Source organism: Numida meleagris, chromosome 8 (assembly GCF_002078875.1).
Source record: "Numida meleagris isolate 19003 breed g44 Domestic line chromosome 8, NumMel1.0, whole genome shotgun sequence".
Classification (NCBI taxonomy): Eukaryota; Metazoa; Chordata; class Aves; order Galliformes; family Numididae; genus Numida; species Numida meleagris.
In genome coordinates, this window is record NC_034416.1 from 11,683,212 (window position 1) to 11,704,779 (window position 21,568).

Below are 21,568 nucleotides of genomic sequence, written 5' to 3' on the forward strand. Positions count from 1 at the left end.
TGACTAAGACACACAGGTACCTGGAAATCCATATCCAGGCAAGTTAATTACAATAAAACTTCATTTCTATTCAGTGAGTGCTAGTAAACTATTGCGAGTGAGATGGCAGTTCATCCTTGGGGAGAAACTAGTATCAAGTCCTATGACCCAACAGATGGTTGGGAGCAAGACCACAGAATGACTGAGCTTGGATGTCAGCTTCAGTTTTCCTACAGAGGAACGCGGGCAGAGTTAAAGTGGAAATTATGCTGCCAAAGTCCAGAAAAAACTGATTTCAATAGTAATTTGAGGAACACAATTTTATCCAAACACGCAATAATAAAGGATAATATGAAATCAGTTATCAGCATATATATAACATAAAGCAATGCATATATGAAAAACCCTTCCAAGTCCAAGTTCAGAAAAGTAATATATTCTACATCATTTCTTAGATTACATAACACAACTATGTGTACCATGAAAGCTAGAAAGCGAAAGCTCCAGAAGAACTTCTAGCAGCAGGCAGATTAATTTCTTACGGTACTACAGCTGCTTAACACATGAATCACCCTTGCACCAACATTACTCCTTTTATGCCCAGGAAGTACCAACAAGGGATATTTTATATATTAATAAGCATTTCTTGAACATAGTTTTACAGTGTTGTTTTGGATCAAAACAAAAATCTACTGCTGAGGATGGTGCAAGAGGGGAAGCTCCTATGAGCAGAGACAATTTACTTTTTTGTTGCTGTTTCCAATTGGCCTTCATGTCAGACTTTTTGGATCACTACTCTCAAACACTACAGGATTATGAAATAAATTGAGATATCCAGATCATTCATTCCATTGTATGTCCTTAGTAGCTGCTACAGGAAAACACTAGACAAGTATTCAGATGTCTGAGTCAAAGGAAATAACTGCAGTGAGCAGCAGGAAAAGGCAAGCAAAAGACAAACAATATAGATTTTGACTTTTCCAGAGGAGCTAATCGAGTTGCCTTTGTAACATTTATGAAAACAGAACTGTACAGCTTCTGTGAGGTGGGAATGTGAGTGCTATTTTGGACACAAATATTGTCAGACACCTAGCCAAAATAACTAATGTAAAACTCATGTAACAATGTATTTACATAAAGCTTTGACAAAAAGAGTTGGACAGAAATATTTCAGTATTCCCATAAATAGATCTATAGACTGAAAGCAAAACACCAAAACGTCTTTTTTTTCCTATAGAAATAATCAGTCCATCTTTATGAGTCTCAAAATTCTTTTTGTAAGGGCTGAAAGATGTATTCATTGGCAACAACAAAAACAAACACATTTTCAAAGAATTATTCCTGATTACCAGTTCTATACATGCAACAGCCCTCATGAGAATCTACACAGATTACTGTGGAATACTGCATGTCTTTTGCCTACGCAGATCACCAGAGATTTCAAAAGGCTCAAGAGAAACAAGGAGTGTAGTCCAAAGCTAAATAAGGAGCAGAGATGGTGTACATAGAAAGAAGAGGTGTAAAAGGTTAGAAGGTAGGAGATTGAAGGAATTCAAACATTTCTAAGGGTCAGAGAGTAACGCAAAAAACCAAGATGGCACTTGCTCATTATGTATGTAGCTACGTAACCTGCAGTGACAATTTGAAAATTAAAGCCAACTTCCAGGGAATTAATGGACTACAAAACCCACTGGCTTACAAGAAACCAGACAAACCACAAAGGCAGCAATGAGGACAACTAGCTTCGAAGAATTTGGGGTTGCATTATATGTTCACTTGGGGTTCGACCTGCTCAGGATCAATTCATTCAAGTTAGCTTCCTTTTGGTGCTTAAAAACCTATCTGCTAACATAGGTGGGTCTATCTAGCTACATCTCAGCATTTCTTTTCAGGCTCTTCACTGGTTTGTGGGAAACGAAAACAAGAGGCTGAACAGCACTCTTAAAAACAATATAAGCATATTTAAGAAAATAATTAGAAGGATATAAAATACAAAATCAACTGCAACAATACAAAACAAAATAGTTTTTTTTAGAAGCGAAATGTTATCCTATCTTTCTTAATAGGAAATTGAACCATTAAGCAGTGATATCCTTTATGCACTCAGTTCATAGATAAGGAGATTTGAGATTTCCACAGCCTTCAAGAGATCTAAACGCATAGAAATCAGGAAGCTGGAGACTGATGAGTGTCAGTAACTGTGACTCATGCAAGTCCAATGGCCACAAGGTCGCCGCATGAGCAATGCAATGAGCTCCTGCTGTCAGCAATAATCAGAAAGCTGAGGTGCACTCAAGCCCAAAGAGCAGCAAGTATCTTTTTAGGCTACAGTGAAGATAATGATTTTGTTGTCTAACCCATTGAGCTCCCCAGCCATTTTATTTGGATGTGTACTGAATACTAAACCTTCATCCAGATACATTCTTTGAAATATAGTCTTTGCCGTCTTGAAAACCATGTAAAATTACAACAAATTCCAAAGTATATTAAAGAAACCTGCCAAAAATATTATTTGACATCTTATGCCATTTTAAACCTATATTTTCTCCTCCTAGACACCTAACCCAGACAGGTTCTATGATTAATTTATTATCATTTGTCCTGTTGGCATCCTCAGTGTTGCAGATTAATTTCTGTTATAGTCTCATTATTTCAGTACTATAAATACCCAATTTCATTTTACTTCTTTCTACAGTTACTTTGCAACCTGCTTTTTCTCCTTCACCTGGGACTCTCACTTCCAATTTAACATGAGACAGTGGGCAAAGATTGAGCTGAAACCCAGTAATTACACCTCCCTGCTCCAGAAAACAGAATCATTTTTCTTTAGGATGGAAGCTGTTCTGATATCCCACAAGCAATCCACAAAAAAATACAACAAAAACAACTCGTCACTTGTCAGACTAGTAACAGAAAAAGCTGGCTTTCATAATTTGAAAAGCCAACCTAGCTGGATTACAATGCAATATTTGCATTTGAGGAAGTGTAAAGTTTAAGCATAACCCAGACTTCAGTACACTGGGTATATCTGGTTCCACATGCAAGAATATTAAACCACCACCCAATTCATCACTGACAAAACAAGTTACATCCACAATAGCTGGCATTCAGTACGTGGATGCCCACAGAAGACTTTTCAAGTCCTTTATGTCCTTGAGTTTTGTTTACTACTTTCAGGCTTTAAGTTTTCTGACCTTTGTCTTTCAGTTTTTGCCATACGTTCCTGGGATCCTCTGAAAGTTTAGGAAAGCTTCTGAGTGTTTCTCCTATAAGCGTGAGCACATCCTGAAATAAAAAGGGAATATAAAAATTATTTGGTTTCAGATTCCAGCCATTTGTCATGTATTTGCATCGCAGGTCTGCACTTGTAGCTATATCCAGTCCCTCAAGAGCAACTAGGAGCAACTAGGTAGGCTGTACCCATCATCACAATTTTGCTGGATTTTTAAAGCATCTTGTTTAAAAACTTTGTTGAACAGTGTGGCCAGTGATCTGTCCCATACAGCATGCAAGCAGAAAGCTATGCTGGTCACTAGAGACCACACATCATTCTACCTTCTGTGGACGGCTGCCAACATAGATGACAAAGAGCTCAATAGTGCTGTGCAGCTCATACACCACACTGGCTGCTGCCCAATGGTTTCTTCCCCAGGGATGTGAAGGAAAAAAATCTGCTGCCCTTTTCAGAGAAGCAAGGAGAAAAATGAGAAAAATGAAGCCTGACAAGAGACTGAAGTTCTCAGATTTCAACTACAGATAAAATGGATGCCAAAAAAAAATCAGGAAACCAGCATTATTAGGAAAAAATGGGATGTGTGGTATAGTCCACTATTTCCCCATCTGCTCACAAACACAGAAAGAAAAGTCTTGGGGCTTCAGAGAGCCATTTCTATCCATTGCTCAGAAACAGCTTGCTTTCAGCCTCACTCCGTATCAAGAACTGGTAGAACTCTTCCTTGAGAAGGATTATCCTGAAGAATAGCCACAGAACAGACAGGGAATTCCATAACTTCCAGTTAACATTATACATAATCTATTCCAGAAGGATTTTCTAACTGTAAAGCACGAATCTATGTCAGCAGACAAAGACAGAAGACAATCCTTTAAAGAAGGAATTTCACCATATCTGCAGAGAATGGTAGAGATCAGTCATTTCCAAACTCTACCATAGTATGTGCAGAAACACAGAACTCCTGAAGGTATGCGGCAGTGACATGTTACACAAAGGATTTCTGAAGAGATGACAGAAGACTTGCTGCAAAGCTACTTTTTCTCCTTCTCCTCTCTAAGTCCCCAAATTTTTTTCATTAGGCCTTACTTTCCTCTGCCATATTCAGTTGGGAAGAAGCAACTATCACCCAGCAACATTTTAAGTCAATTTTGAGGAAAAAACAAGAACATATACCACCAGAAAGGTGAAAGACAATGTGCACAGGCACATACAAAAGTAAAAGCTCTACAGCTGGTATCGCTGCAACTTAGAGCAACACTTCGGAACACACAAAGCAAGCATACCTGTGTTTCTATGAATATTGTAACAGGAAAACTTTGGCATTCAAACTGTATAACCAGTAACAACCTGCTATCTTTACAAAAAGTTAAATTCTCTTCCAGAAGTCACCTTCCCAGTGTGATCGTATTCAAGCAACAAAAAAAACCACACATCCCTGTCATGGTTAAGAAAAAGCCCTAGAAACAGACTCCGAGCAGCAAGCTGCCTCAGCCTCCGTAACACATCGCAGTATCTTATTCTGTAACTCTTAAGACAAAGGATTTGGAGAAAGACTAGAATGGGAAGAGCTATCTCCTACATCACTTTGTTATTTGCCATTTTGTTTTGGACAGTCCATCAGAAAAACTGTGGGGAAGTAATCAAAATGTACCCAAAACAGTTCTGGGACATCATGAGAAAGACCTTCAGCTTATATAAATCAAGCTAGCTTAAATTACTAGATCAGCATGCTAGCCTCATGGCTCCATAACAACATGGAGCCAAGTTCCATTTCAAATTGTACTGCATTCAGAGCAATTTGATTGCATTACTATAAATTAGGGCAAGATCTGGCTTAAGAATTCTTTAGTTAAAGTATAAAGTGTTACTAAAAAAAAATGGTGATACGCTTGCTTACTCTGGAGTAAATTTGTTCTTCCAATTTTTCTTGGAGTAGAGCTCTTTCCATTAGTATCTTCTTCTGTCTGAGAAAGGCCATTTTGGCTAGCTCTGCCTTCTTCTTCTTACAGTCAGGGCACAGTGAAGATTTGTGCACTTGAGCTTCTGTCACCTGAAGGATGAGACTTCGATGCAATGAGCAGTGTCTGTCCCAGCAAGATGGCTACTCCATTAAAAATAATCAATAAAAATATAGATATAGACAGCATCTAAAGATGAGTATGTTCTTTTATAGGCAGCTGTAAATAATTTCATAGTCTTTGTCACTGTGTCATCTTGATAAGCCTGTCTGAATGTCTTCACACTAAATATATTTGCTTTTCCTCATGTAGTGCCCTCTCCAGCACTGATAACATTTAAAATTATCTGTATCTCAGAACCACAGAACTGTAGCGTACACCAGTTCTTCCTGTAACAGGTAAAGTTTCCCTGATACTTGGGGCTGTGTACACAGTGCTAATTTCTTTTACCATAACTATAATAGTTAAAAAAATTAACACATCTGTGAGCAGTTACACCAGCCAACAAAACATTTTAAGTAGTATAAGACATGGGTGGATGCTCATTATAAATGTCAAATTTTACCTGTGTAATCTCTACATACTTTGTTAGCATCAAATACATGAGAAGAACCATCAGCCATTAGTTACTCCTGCTTGATGAGTAACTAGTGTTCCAGAGAGCTAGACTGTGCATGATACCCAGTCTTCCACAACAGCTAATATTAATCCTCAAAGGCCCAATTAAGTTTAATGAATGTGTTTTATCTCATGTTTCCAGCAAGCTAAGAGAGTACAAAAACTTGATCATCACAACTCAGTAACAGTAATTGTTAATCAGCAATAATTTCACCATATACAGCAGCCTGTCTGTAACAAGGCTGTTGTTGAGTACCTATGTCGATAATGTACTTAAGGCCTTATGTTTAAGCCGTAGAGGTTATGATTAGCTTTACAAATTCAAAGAGGAAAATAAATTCTGAAGCAATTGGCTCAAACATCTACATGCAGCTCTAAAGCAGAATACAAACAAAATTCTATTAGCAGTTTTCTTTATAAGATAAATGGTACTAATTTAATTTGTTAGTTTATTCTTCATGAAACCTTGAGCATATTTAATAACATTACACAAATCTAATACGTTTATGAATTATCAATAATTTTTATCTGATTTTACTTACAGAGATTCCATCTTGTTATATAGGCCTAATACATTACCACAAGAGCAGTAAAATCAGTCCTAAGAAGTCATGTCTTAAGCCTCTGTATTCTTACTCTTGATTTCTTCATTGCAAAAAATGTTATTATGTGGTGGTAAACAATGAAGTAAGTAGACATAGCAGTTACATTTACTTTTCTTAGAAAATGTATTACTACACTGTAATACAAATGAAAAGGCAGTAAGAATTCTACAGAATGGTGGGCTGGTTAGTGCTAACAGAATAAAAGAATGTAGGTTGTGTATTTATATTGGTTGAGATTTCTGCAGGTAGCCTCAAAGAATCATTATGCCAGAACTGACTTAAAAGTATTCTATCCTGTTCACCTTGCTAACAGAGGAATATGTCAGTCACTTTTTCTATGCTATATGGAAATAGATTAAAACCAGCACATGTAATAGAGTGAAAGTAAAATAAGTGACTGTAATTGCTATTCTAAGCTTTTTTTTTTTTTAAATCAGAAACACTTTGGCAGATGCAGACATTCCGTACTAATTTCAAGCAAAGCACAGGCAATTGCCAGCACCCAGATTTATGAGTAAAGACATCTGTAGGTGATGACTGCTACATATTCAAACCCATCTACAAGCACAAAGTGAGAATGCAAGGATCACTGGCCAAGACACTACCAGCCTCAACCCTCTGGACCAAAGCAGAGTTGAAGAGTTGTGTCAGAATGCCTATCTGACAGAGGGGGAAATACACTGGGCTGGTGAAAAAGAAAAGCACATCCAATCGTGTAAAGATGATACAGAAGATTCTTAATAAAGGAACTGAGGAAATCAAAATTCTGTTGGACATGCTTTAATCTTCAGTACTGCTAATGTCTAACAGGAAGAAAGCTGGGGGCAGGGGGTGGCTTGTGCCTTTTGAAATACTTCTAATACTAGAGTTAGCAAGACTACATAACCTAGCAATAACGGAATACTTCTATAAATAACAGGTCCAAATGTAACCAGAAAACAAGGCTTCTGGGGCATACTGTGCACTGCAGCAACTGATAGTCCCAGTCTCAGCCAGTAACATAAATCACCATCACTGCTACCATCGCACGCAGTACCTGCTTAACGGTCTCCCGGAAGTTCTTCAGACGGATTCTGTTCATGAGCCCATCGGGAACAAAGCAGTTCAAGTCACTTGCCTCTGATGCCTTTGATGTGAATCCATGCTGCTGCTTTCTTGACTTGCCACCACTTGCCTGCTTAGAGATCAGCTCCCGCAGCATCCTCCTTATCTTAATGATGCAAAAAGACTGGAGAGCATTCAGTTCTTCCTCTGATAACTCCGTAATTTCTGTCAACAAAACAAAGTGTCAATTACTGCAGCAGGGGAAGAGAATTACTGGTCTTCTATCTGTGCAGCCTCATATTATCTATTTAATAAAAAACAAACCCAATGTCAAGCCTGGAAGCAATGACTGTAATAACAGTAATACACAATTTAAATCAGAATCTGGATAACAACTGCAGGCACTTGCATAACAGATGCCTCTTTGAATAGTCTCCAAAGAGAAGAGGGGATAAGAATCCAGAAGAATTATACCATTTAATGATACTGCACAAGTTCATTAGTAAATCTAGTACTACTTCTTGAGTATCAAAGCAGAGGCTATTGCAGTAACTCTGGAAAACATTTCAAACAATCTATAGTTATGTGGGGTCTTCTGTTTTTTTTTTTTTTTTTTTTTTTTTGGGGGGGGGGCAGAAATGTAATTACTTCAAAAAATATTTTCCTCTAAGGTTTCAAGGATCCTTTAAGAAACTTTTATATGACCTTGTTTAAACAAGATCTTTCACTCTTTCATCTCCTCCCTTGCCAGTCACGTGTAATAATAGACATAAACAGAGATTACATTTCAGATGGGCATCTAAGGATTGATTTAAAACTTCACACAGTGCTTTGAGGGTGATTTTCCACTTATTTAAACAGAACCAATCAATACAACCAACATGAGTAAGCTTTTTTATGTTGCAATTTCATTATTTCATGAGCTTAAGCATATAACGATGCTGGGCTGTACTACGTGGTCTTAAGAGATAACATTGTTTTCATCTATTTAAATAGGGGATTCTATTTCCTTACCTTTATAACACTAATTTGTTTTTTTTATGCAACTCCTGAAGCCCAATGAAACGAGAAGCGAGGAAACCAAACAATACAGTAAGTATTGCTAGGAGCCTGGAGGATGCCTCTGCATATAGCTAATGCAGTACTCCCTTTTCAGAGCTGCACTCTGACAGCCAAAAAGAAGGCAGACAATAATGACTACACGTGTGATAAGTTTGTTTCAACTTCAGTACTCAAATAGAGTGTATCACTTACACAATCCTTCCTTACTGTATGTTTCACTCATTGTCAGCAGTTTCCCTTAAATTCAATTTTACTTTTTCTGGACAAGCACTGCATATTTCAGGGTGCTTCTGTGACAACCAGTGCATTGTCACTGAACTCCTACAGAGTACCCTGGCATAACCATAAAGCAGATCTTTACAACACTGAACAATATAAACATAAAACACTTCCTAAATACGCTGTGATTAATGTCACCTGAAGCAGGCAAGCCATTGCAGTGGAATTTCATAAGGAAACCAGGCATGTCTTCAGGAACGCAGTCAATCCTTATGAAGATTAAGTGGATCCCCAGTTAAGGCTAAGCAAAGTGGAAATGGGTAAGCTTTGCCTTATGGACATGGAAAATGTGTGATTTAAGTGCAACGGTCACAGTTCAAAAATCAATCATCCTATAGCAATTTATTCCTCCTTACAAGCTGGTGTATCGAATATTCACTGAAGACATAGTGATACTTCAGAGATGGATGAATAAGAATTACCAGCACTGTAAAATGCAATTTAAGAATTTTTTTTCCTTGGGTAGGATCATGAAAGCTTGCACAAGTAAACATCATCAGAACATTTTCCTTGCAAAACCATAAGACATGCACCAGTATTTGGTTTAACTACACTAATTGAATAGACACGTATTCATCTTTGTCGCACATGGATTGAATAAAAAAATTAAAAATTTAATGCTACGGTAAAAAAGAACAAATCAATTAAAAATACTAAGTTGAGAACTTTAATGCACAAGTAAAATACATGGGGCCTGCTGAATAGTTTGTGACAATTTAATACCAGACTAATTCATTCACTAAAGTTTCTTCTGACATATAGAAGCACATTGGGATGAAGAACTGGTTTCTAATAATGCACACGTTAATTGTGTGCTGCCAGGCATCCACCCATTTATTCATAGACACCTACAGACATGAGAAGAGACATGAGCGCAGAGAACAGAAAGTTTTAAACTTTATCAGTAAATAAGCCCCAAAAGAATAGAAGTGTTCTAAGATGTAGGACTAGAATTTTAAAGAAATAAGATCCAAAGGTGATAAGAAGAACCAGCACACGGTGAAATTCAGGGAGAAAAAGAAAAAAGAAGTGTATTTTAACTGCATAATAACTACTTAGACTTTCAGATTTTCCTCTAGATAGAAGAAGTTTGCCTGTCCTTCCGCTGAAGGAAGTGAGATTTATACAACAGGATCTACGTTGAAACTACGTTGGTTTTCAGTTCCATTTCTTGTCTTTCACATATTCTCTCTTTTCCATCTTCGGACTAGACATGCTTGAATGCTCAGTCTCCATTCGTGGTGGCAGATTTAAATGTCATTGTATGCCTGTCTACAGAGAATACCTGCCAGTGCCAATTATTGTTCCAGAAGCATGCTTTGCTGATGCTCCATTGCCCCAAGTTGTGCATTCCATACCCTCTTCCTTGGAGAATAAGGAAGGGACAAGTGACAAGAAGAACAAAACCAGACACCAGAACAGACATCAAATGAGAACCATGTATCACACAGACACAGGGTAACAAAGCACAGGCTGTTTAGAAAGTAAAGCACAAACAGAACCAGCAAGCTGCTCTGATAAAAGCAGCAGGCAGTATCTCACCACTGGAAATACAATAATCTCCACATCTGCATTATAAAACCTGGTGTGTGCCTTATAACTAAGTGACCTACATGGATTTTACTTTCTGTATGCAACTACATTTTTAAGTGTGAGTTTTTAAATCTATAGAAGTAATGACAAAAAAAGGAAATCTACTGTTTCCCTGGGTTTCCTTTACCTTTGATGTCTAATTTTGATTAATTAGAAAAAAGAGCATAATAGTAACAAAATGCCTGCCATCTTCTAATTTAGGAAGAAAAACTGTAGAACAGGTAAAGGAGAGACAGCTGTGAAAGGCAGTAACTGATTATTCCTCAGAAAGATTGACTCCATATTTTAAGGTAACACTTTCATAATTATCTAAATTGCATTCATACAATTGACTGCAGCAATTCAGATTAACACACTGATGGCCCAATCAGCAAACAATTTTCAAAAGATTTGTTCAGGTAGCACAACTCTGATAAAAAGCTGTCTAATAAATCAAGCTATTTAACAGAAATACGAATTCAAAGCCAGTGAAGTTCTTCAGCACAGTGCAGGATATCCTCAGATTCCACTAAACAACTGTTAGAAGAGACAACAGAAAGAATCTCACAATTCATATTCTTCAGGAGAAACTCACTCTTCCTCGTTTCCACACGGATGTTGCTGGTTGGAATTTCCCCATTTAGCCTGTATTAATGCTATTTCACTACAGAATAGCAAAGCTTTCTAGTAGATTGGTGGAGGAAAAGATAGAACTCTGGAACCGCATGGCCTAAGCCTGCAGGAGTCCCACAGCTTGTGCACATTACCAAGCAGGAAGATGAGGTGCCAACAAATTCAGGAATAAGAACGAGCCAGCAAAGACTAATGGGTACCTGCTCCTAATGGTACCTGCTACATACAAACAGGATAGCCAGAGCTTTCGCAGTTTTTATAGACTACTACTACTACTTTAACAGATGCTTTTAGTAAACTATTATTTGCTGAGCAATTGAAATGCTTGGACATGTGGAAATTTGTTCACAAAGCACATACAAACTAGATCTACTCAAAGACATATGCTGGGCAAGCTGGAAAAAAATGAATACAGAAAACCAAACCTTTATGCTTCCCTCAGTGCACTCACCTATACACACATGCCAGCACCTTCCAGCTGAACTCCACAAACTGCAGGTATTTGTATCTACACTACACTATTTCTTACTTTTAGATTTCCCAGCATTGATACCACTACCATAATAAGCATAGTGGTTTAAGTTGTCAAAACTGACACCCTGTACTTCAGAGTTTCAGCCACGGAGCTGTCTAATTCTGCTCAAACATTTCTGTGTCTCTAAATAACATGCACTAACCACCAAAGCCCTTACTTTTGCTGGCAGTAGTACAGCGGTAACCCTGCATAGAAGAAACAAGCAAAGCACTTAACACAAACACCTTACAAACTAATTTAAGTGTGAATCTCTCAATAGGAGCACAAGCCAGACTGCTAAAAAGCCCCACCTGAACCTTCAGACATATCTGAACCAAACAACTGGGGTTTCCTGTAGTAAATTTCAAAGATGATTAACTGTCTTTGGAATAATTGACTTGGAGACTTAGAAGAACAGGTTTTTTTGTGATGCATTTTTCTAATAACTAGTTGCTACACAACTGGGGTAAAGGTCCAAGGAAGAAGAAACAAAGCAACAGTTACAATAAAAACTTCCTCACTTTCCTGATGCAAGCATCAAGGTCTTCCTTCTTTTAAGCCATAAATAAATCTAGGAAAAACAAGAAACGTGTTCCAGGGCATTCCTATATGCAAAGCAAGATTTTCCTTATTTAACTATATCAGTAGTAAGATATAAAAACTCTTGCTTTATTACCCGTGGATGAATTCAAAAGTAACGTGCATACTCAGTGCATACACCATTCATTTTGCTAAATTTACAGAGGGGAATTAACTGTGCAGCAGCCCAGCTCTAGGAGACCTCATTTTCTATTATGCTTTAAATGATACCAAGTTGACAAAAGAATAAGGGGTTCTGAGCCTACTGAGTGCTGAACTTATCAGCATACAAAAGTTGTTGTGCTTATTTTGTATTTATATTAGCTGTGTACTACTTTTTTTTTTTTAAGACTGTTAAATATCAGTGATGATGATGAATCATCACCTGTCCAACACATGCCAGCATTATGTTTTCACCTGAATGAAGCCTAAGCAGGAACCTTATTGACAGAGCTAGGAAGCACTGCATCATTGCACCCAAAGAGTGCTTAACTACTTAGATGACCAGGGATAGGACAGATAGAGAGCAATACATCATCTCGCACAACACCCTGAGCTAAAAGACTCAGTGACCAGCCTTCCTATACCTATGCATAGCCCATAAGCTAAAGACAATGTTTCTTTGTGCAGAATTTACAGGATAAAGTCTTGCCAACTAATTTTCAAGGAAAACCCTGCACAGATCTAAGACCTTCTTAATGCTACATTGCTGTTTATAATTTGCTAAATGAATCTGAGTTTAGCAGGTCTTCAATTTTGCTATCAATCAAATGATCATGAGATTCTGATGTATTTTAGGAAGATTATCTCAGCATAGCTCACCAGGAGAGGCCTCGCTACTAAAAATAATCTACATTACTTGTCTTTACACTTCACTGCATGAAGAAACCCAATAATAGAAAGAGAAAAGATGACATAGGAACTCATAACACTGACTCACCACTGTTGTGAATGAGCTATGCAATTAAGAGAAGTGTAAACGATCTTAGGGCATGTTCGCCTGTGGTGTATGGGGAGTATCAAAATGCTTCTATGCAAGTGCAATGCCACAGAGCACCCAGGCAGTAGGATTTACCTGATTTATCAGGTATTAGAGTGGGCCTACAAGGCTTTTGACTTCATTTTTCCATGTACATGCAAGACTGAGGAAGACACCCCTCCTGCTTCAATTATTTTTCTTGCTCAACTACAACTTTTTCACTCTTTTTTAATTAAAAATAGTACCTCTGACCCACTTTTTAGAGAGATTTGAGCAGTACTTCCATCCCACCATCTGCTCTCACATTTTCTTGCATAATCAGTGCATGCAAACAGCCTCCTCCTTTCCTCTCTTCCCCACTCCTCCTCCACACACTACATCACATTGGTTAAAGTTGTTCCATTGTTCTTGCTGAAGTCGGTGCCCTGCTGCCTCCTGCAGCTTAGAAAAGGAACTATGCAGGCTGCTCTGTGAATAATGCCTCCTGTTTTATTACACTGGTCCATGACATCAAGAAAGATGGTGGTATGACAGTAGAGGTTGAACCTTCCCATCAGTATTCCATCTCATTTTGTTGCCCTGCAACAGATGGCAGCAGAGGGACAGTCTGACACAATGGCATCTGAAGCCAATGGCATCACTGAATTCCTCTACGTGGAAAGAAATTGCACTCACTGACATTAATTGATGTTTGCTGAACATTTATGGAGACCAAACAGTGGCTGTCAACGGAGTGAGGCAGCGGGTGCTGCATTTCAGCAGTAGCAACATAAAGACAAGCCCTGATTTAGACCATGCATAACTGTGACACTAAGAAATGAAGAGCATCTCAATTAGCTCATCCACATGAATTAGCTAATGCTGGCAATTATGTTGAAAAACAGTGTTTTGGAGTTGAAGGTTTGGTCTATTGGATAGAGCACAATAACACTTCGTATCTGTCATTGTTTCCAAGGAAATAAATAGGAGGCATTACTTTAGGAGCGACTTATGTAAAACATAGCAATCAATTGATTCAGTAATTAACAGATTATCTGCATGGTAAAAAAAAAATATTCCACACATTCTGAAGGCATGTTTATTTGAGGAGAAGACACAACACCAGTACCTATACAGCTGGAGAGAAAAACTAAACAGTCCAGTAACACTGAGATTTTACACTTAAATCTACAGAAATTTAAAATGTGGGTAACTTTATCCACACCTTGTAATTGTGCATTACTAGTACAATGCCTCTGCAACAGGAGCAGCAAACCTATGTGTTACAGCAGACAAGCATTCTTTCAAGAAAGCATAAAAGAGAAACTTTATACACCTAGCTAATTAAGTCTGGCTAGTTACCTGGCTTATCTTTAATTGCTTGTACATAAAATTTTAGTCTAGTTAAGAATTCCCATCCCCTTTGTCAAAAGAAAGAAGAATTATCAACTCTACCTAAGTTAGTGAACTCACCAGCATGAGTTTTGATGACTAATTTCTCTTGTTTAATGCCAGCTTCCTTATTTTTTAGGACATCAATCAGTTTCCCAATGAAATCTCTTTCTACAGCTGCAGAATCAACTACTTCAGATGGTTCTTCTGCAAGAGGAAAAAAAGGTATATTTGAACATATACTGTAAAGAAATCAGGATTGGTAAACCAAGAGGCAAATTCTCCACTTGAACATGGCTGAGTTTTCCCTGGTGTAGAAAAAGAATCCTCAAGCCACAAGACTTCACAACTGATATCAGTGACTTCAGGTTGAAATGCCAAGGAAGCTTCTGACCCATAGAAGTATCTCTCGCTGCTCATTTCTAATCACTCCACTGAAAGATTATAGGATAAGCTGGAAAGAAGAGACTCGCACATTCCCTTTTGTCCGCATTGCTAATTTAACCTCGATAAGGCCTGCGTAGGCTCTTCATTTGGGGCAGTACAAACACTCATGGGAGCATACATGAACTGGATCTGGAAAAGACTTAAGGGGTCAGAAAAATCAGTGCCACTGTCAGGAAGGCGAGTACAGCACGGTTCCAGACAGTATCTGATTTCTCTACACTGTTTTCAGGATAGCAATAGAAATTCTATAGTCTCAATTATCTTGTATAAGCCATCAGTGTAACAGGTTTTATATAGTTATTTGTATATGCTGCTCTCTATAATAAGGTATAGACTGCAGAAAGCTATCAACTTCCTCATATTTTTTTTCTATGTATTATTCCCTGGTTTTTCATTTAAAAAGTAGTATTCAGAAGACTCCATAATTTTATGGAATATTAACCCTGTAAAGATACAAAGTGGTAGCACTTACTAAAAGTGCCTCTACAAACACAAAGAGGATTCCTCCTAGTACATGCTTCTGGATGGCAAAAACAAGGATTTCAATGGTTAGACATGGAATGATTTCAAGAAACTGTTATATATCCAGATAAAAAGGTTTATTAAAACCCATCATTTGTAAAAACTAAGTATTACAAGCCAAACTGTTCAATCTCATCCATTAGACACTGTTCAGTTATATAAATATAGCATGAATAAAGTGATTATTGCTATGATGTCTTATTTCAATTTTCTAAGCACTGATTTCCAAGGCTATACTCCATGCAGTTTTCACACTTTTTACTAATTCAAGTCTCCACTGCACAGATCTAAAGCTGGAAGAGATAGGTCTGAAGTACAGTAAGCTCTACATACCTGTGTGATTCCGGCCTGCCAGCCACAACATGCTTTCCAATGGATCCAACACACAAGAATGCTCTGTATCTTCTGTGGAACAATACAGTTCAGATGATTTGCTCTCAGGCTGGCAGCAGGCTACTTCTTCCTCACTGAAGGGCTCCCAGGTGTCTTCTGAATAGTCAAAAAGAGAGCTACCATAACTCCGGCTCAATTCCTTCTGCTGTTTTTCATAGCCACTAGAGCTATCTGATGAGGTAGTAGTCATGGTGCAACACTACAAATAAAAACAAAATAAAAGCATATTGCAGGTTCACTTCCACAGGAAGAACTGAATTACTTAGAGCTATGGGGGACATATGGACAAATATTATAACTCAGCTCAAATCCTATTTAGCCACAGAACAGGTGGAAGAAATAACTACTTAAGGTGTTACATCAATGCAACACCCTTGAAAGCACTACTGCTGATCAAAGTAATGCATCATTAAGATCTGCTAGGTAAGCATACAATAACAATTACCACCAAGCACTGCCAATGAATTTTGATGAGCATTCCTTTCAAGTTTGCATGTAATGAATTACAGGTAACACTTGGATTAAGTCATTCATACAAACAAAGGAGATTTTTTTAAAACAGACTTTGTTTTTCTTAGATTAAACCTCCCACATCTCAAAAAAAAAAGCAAACTCTCCTTGTTTAGATTAGATTTTGCCTAGAATATTAGAAAATAGCATAAACAAGTCTGCTAATGCTCTCAAAATGAAGACAGTCACACTTACAGTGTAGATAAAAAACCAAAAAATAAAAAGCTCTCCAGAACAAATAGAAGAAATAAAACAGACCTCAGACAGGTAGCTAACATATAACTGACACGCTTTAAAACTTGATTTTTTTTTATTAGAATGATATACAACCCATTCTTCCTTTGAATCTAACAGCTCTCCTAAATAATTTTGCCCCATTTCTTCTCCTGCTCTCATAAGGAGAACAAATGAATGGGCTTCTTGTCACTTGTCCCTTCCTTATTCTCCTTCAGAAAAACGTTCACAGCAGCAACAGCTGTGGCTCTTCCATCAGAAAAAACAGAACCCAAGTGATGAGAGTAGATAAACAAAGGTACTGTCACCCTGAAGTTCAGCTGTGCCACTGTACTTCAGTGTTCATTAACTGTTTTTAAGAACTTTGTCTTGGAGGTGCTTTTATAGCTACTTCTCTTGGAAAAGTGCCCTGCTGTCTGTTCGACACGTCTTGTTACTGCCAAGGTCCTTTGGTGCACTACATATAGACCCCATGCCCCTGAAGTTCAGGGCTTTTCCCAACAGTTGATTTCCAAAAGCAATCTGTAGCACCATATTTCTAAGACCAAAAGTTTAATTTTTGCTTTAACTTGTGCCAGAAGTTAAATAGCTCTGATCTAACCTTTAAATATTATTAAATACTTAGGTTTTTTTCGTGCACTACACCAACATTAATTCAGACTTGTTAATTAGATGAGATCTAACTGAGAAAAAGAATAGGAGCTACAAACTGAGTCTGTCAGTGTTCCAGCCACAGCTGTCCCAAGGAGCTGAACACAGTACACAGAGAGAGAGAAGACCACCATCAACCCATCCCTGCCATACCCAGTAACCATATTCCTCAGTGTCACATCTACACATTCCTTGAAGACCTCCAGAGATAGCGACTTCACTACCTCCCTAGGCAGCTTGTTCCACCACCTCACCACTCTTCCTGAAAACAGATTCCTCTTGAAATCTAACCTGAACCTCCCCTGGTGCAACTTGAGGCTATCACCTCTTGCCCTATAGCAGTTACCAGGGAAAAGAAGCTGACCCCCACCTCACCACAGCCTCCTTTGAGGGAGCTGTAGGGAACAGTAAGGATTCCCCTGAGCTTCCTCTTCTCTAGACTGAACAATCCTAGTTCTTTCAGCCACTTTCCATAACACCTGTGCTCCAGACCCTTCACAGCTTTACTACCCTCCCTTAGGCAAACTCCAAGGCCCCAATGACTTTCTTGTAGTGAGGGACCAAAAACGGAACACAGTACTTGAAGTGCAGCCTCATCAGATGTATCGTATAAGACAGAGGATATAGCAGCCACTGACAAGCTTCCAGATCACCCAAGAAAGGCATTGATCACAAATTCATAATAAAAAATGAATAGCTTACCCCTTTCTAAGGACAAGGATTCACTGAAAAACTCTTAAAAGAGACATCTCAAGCAGAGATGCTTCCCATTTGGCTGCCAACCCTTAACAGAGGTTAGGGAGGGGTGGAGCCAGGTTCCACCCCTTCCAGACACACAGATGAATTGCTTGCACCTGTGTTCCCAGGGCTGGCCAAGTCCCTTCACCAGGTGCTCAATCACTGGTTCAGGCCATGACCCAACAGTTCCCATACACCAGTGTTGAGTACATAGGAATGATTACCTCCCTGGTCCTGCTGGCTGCACTATTTCTGATGCAAGGCAGGAGGTCACTACCCTTCTTGGCCACCTGGGCATACTTTTAGCTCATGTTTAGCTGGCTGTCAACTAACACCCCCAGATCTGTTTCCAGCCACTGCCCCAGGCTGCAGCACTGCAAGGGTTTTTTGTGACCAAAGTGCAGGACTCAACATTTGGTCCCGAAGCTCACCCCACTGGCCTCAACCCAGCAATCCAGCCTGTCCAGATCCCTCTCCAGGGCCTTCCTACCCTCAGGCAGATTGACACTTCCTCCCATCTTGGTGTCATCAGTAAACTTACCGAGGATGCACTCAATCCCCTCGTCCAGATCATCACTGAAGATATTAAGCAGTGCTAACCCCTGAGGAACACCACTGGTGACTGGTCGCCAGCTGGGTTTAATTCCATTCACCACCACCCTCTGGGCGCAGCCTTCCAGCCACTTTTTACCCAGTGAAGAGTGTATGTGTCCAGGCCATGGGCTGCCAGCTTCTACAGAAGAATACTATGGGAGGCAGTGTCAAAGGCTTTACTGGAGTCTGGGCAGATTACATGAACAGCCTTTCCCTCATCCCCGAGGGATGTACTGCAGCAGAGAGCAAGGCTGGCTGAAGCAGAAATATTTCATGCTATCAGATATGATTGATATTACCTGATCTTTACATTGAGAAGCAGGTATTTGTTCCAACATTAACAGATAAAAAATAACTTTCAGGGCATTAGTACACTTGTAAATAATAAATAAAACATGGTCACAGACTGCTCCTGTAGCAGCTTCTGCTCCTGATGAGGCCGGTACCTCGCTGGGCTGCAGAATGCCAGCCCAGCCCGGCAGTGACCGTATGACAAGCAGAACCCACAGCCATGCCTGACGTGCTTTCCCAAGAAGCCCTTCAACTCAGACACGGCGGCAAAAGCTGAGCAGAGGTCGGCGATGCGTGGAGCGTCAGAGCGGGAGAAAACCTGAGGGAAGAAAGCACTAACTGCTCTCGGGAGGCAGAAATGTGGAAAAACCTACACTACAAGTAGCAGCTGACGAGAAAGCCCTCTGCATCCACCTTCTGGTTAAAGCTCCATGGCGGCAGACGTGGTATTTCCTTCCTTTAATTATTAATCTATATCTTAAAGGACAAATCCCCTTCAGAATGCCATAACCACACGCCGGGGCCTTCCCTTACAGCCAGCCTGCGTGGCACTGGGCCTGAGCGCTGTACTTACAAACACAGTCTTACACACAGCGAAGAACCAGATCAGCTCCGCTTCCCTTCCCCCGCCGCCCTCACACGCCGCCTGGGGCCCAGCACAGCGCGGTACGGGGCCCGGTCCCAACAGCGTCCCGTCCCGCCACGCCCCGCCCCACCCGGCGCGGCCGCAGGGCAGAGAGCGGGAGGGGGGCGGAGGGCGCGGGAAGGCTGAGGGGTGCCGGGCTCACCGCCGCCTTCTTCACGCCCTCCCTGCTTCTCAGGCAGCGATGATCTTTTGTGAAAAATGAGGGCACCCACCGCCTCTCTGGGCAACCTGTGCCAGTGCCTCACCGCCCTGACTGTAAAAAACTTCCTCCTTGGATCCAATGTAAATCTCCTCTCTTTTAGTTTGAAACCGTTTCCCCTTGTCCTGTCACAACAGACCCTGCTAAAAGAGTCTGTCCCCTTTTTTCTTATAGCCCCCCTTAGATACTGAAAGGAATTGGGCTGGCCTAGCTAAGGTCTTAGTTTGATTTTGAGATATTTAAGACACAAATCTGGTCTTCTCTGATGTTTCATTATGTGCAGCAGCTCAAGTGATCTTGATTCTCTTGCAAGAGACTTCTGTGTGCTGCTCTTATAATGTAAAGAAACAATTTGGGCAGCATAAGGAGGGAAGTGCATACTGATGCAGTGAGTATAAGAGGTATGAGCAGTTCATACTGTTCAAATGTTTTAGCATTCAGTGTTTCACTGCTTGGTGCTGGTCCTTTTCATTTTCATCTTGCTAGCTACAAGAAACTAAAATAATTTACACGATAAATGTTAATTTCATATTCCCCATCAATACAAATAAGAGTAGTGATCAGAGAGGTACACAGTTGGGAATGGAAGGGGCAGTTACCCATCCTGCAGAAAGTGGGAGTCAGCTGAATACCAATCAGAGCAGAGAGCTACACAAAACAGCCTTTTATTTAGGCGGTCAACATTATGGAAGGAGAAAAATGTAATTAAGAAAAATACCAGCTCTTCAGATAAGCAAAGTCTGCACTGTGTACTAAACCACTCTGACCTAAAGATTCACCTTTCATTGATTGCTTTACGTTATACTTTTCTTCTCAGGAAAGTAATGTTGCAAACAGGCCAGCAAGCACCCAAACTGAATAAGAACAATTTCTGGGAGAATCTTAAGAGGTAGGCTGACAATTCTCATGCTCTGGGTTATAAATGGTTGTGAAATAGGGTAGGGAGGAACATTACCTTTTCCTTAAAATTCTAATCAAGATACACAGAGAATATCACAGAATAAGAATAACACAGATCCTCACATTTCCTACTAACTGCCTCCCTGTCAGCTTCAAACTGTGTTATTTATCATTGTCCATTTTTTATGGTAACAGTTGACATTAGATTATTACTGACCTGGTTGATATTTGAATTTATTCCCTAGAGGTTAAAGACTTTGTAGTTTCATTTTCTCAGTCCTTTTTAAAATTCATAATTTTAGAGCATGGAAAATATATTATTCTATCGAGTTTATTTCTTTGACATTTATTCAGTGAAAAGTGTGATCCTAATATTAAAGGCATTTGATTTGAAGCCCAGGATACAAATAAATCTTTTAACTCATCTTCCCTAAAGCAGGTCACTTTATCACTGCAGTTCCTCTCGTTGGTGTCTGCAAAGTTAATACGTTGAACAGAATAATTATTTGAACCTCTATTTGTTTTTAAAGGATTTGTAGGTGATAATAGATGGACCAACCTGGTTGTGTCAGAAAGTATTAAGATTTCCAGCTGCTAATATAATGGTGTTGGTCCTATATAGAGCTATAAAGTAACGTTGTGTGAGAAGCAGTGACAGGCTTTTACTCCAGCTCTTCTCTTTATCATATGTTATATTAAATTTAAACACAGTTGTTGAATTTCTTTGTGTGGGTTTTGATGCCTCCTTCTATGAAAGTTGTAATAATACTTTTAACCAGAGGGCTGCATAAAAATTCATACTTGCTAGGTGCGTTTCTCTCATAATAATAATCTCATTAATGTTGCCAGCAGAACTAATTGGACTGTCATAGTAAGGTTCAGTACCCAGTTGGAGAATTATGGTGTGAGGCCAATAGAATTAAGCATATTCTGCTGGTGGGTAAAGCTGACATGAGTCATTAATGAGATGCTTCTAAAGCCGTACTCTCCATGAAAATGCAGGTATTTTGAGGGGCTT

The 21,568-nt window shown here is 39.4% G+C and overlaps 1 protein-coding gene and 1 long non-coding RNA gene across 20 annotated transcripts in view; one reads left to right on the forward strand and one right to left on the reverse strand.

Annotated features, from left to right (window-relative positions):
• C8H8orf48 (chromosome 8 C8orf48 homolog) overlaps positions 1-19,700 on the reverse strand; it is a 92,169-nt gene extending 72,469 nt beyond the window's left edge. For 16 of the 19 annotated variants that reach the window (XR_002441515.1, XR_002441514.1, XR_002441506.1 and 13 more), the window contains exons 1-6: positions 19,180-19,359; positions 15,728-15,986; positions 14,507-14,632; positions 7,429-7,661; positions 5,109-5,261; positions 3,174-3,264 (exon numbers count right to left, since the gene is read on the reverse strand). Coding sequence is in view for 2 of the 19 variants with exons in the window: in XM_021405960.1 (XP_021261635.1) it covers positions 3,174-3,264; positions 5,109-5,261; positions 7,429-7,661; positions 14,507-14,632; positions 15,728-15,986; positions 19,180-19,215 (898 nt within the window). In the remaining 17 variants the exon portion in view is untranslated. Of the gene's footprint in view, positions 1-3,173; positions 3,265-5,108; positions 5,262-7,428; positions 7,662-14,506; positions 14,633-15,727; positions 15,987-17,884; positions 17,970-19,179; positions 19,360-19,379 lie in introns of those variants that run through there. The other 3 variants (XR_002441513.1, XR_002441511.1, XR_002441512.1) reach the window with 3 other exon arrangements.
• The window catches only part of LOC110403117, a 45,371-nt gene continuing 42,830 nt past the window's right edge, over positions 19,028-21,568 (forward strand). The window contains exons 1-2 of the long non-coding RNA XR_002441516.1: positions 19,028-19,251; positions 20,468-20,539. This is a non-coding gene — a long non-coding RNA (uncharacterized LOC110403117). The remainder of the gene's footprint in view (positions 19,252-20,467; positions 20,540-21,568) is intronic.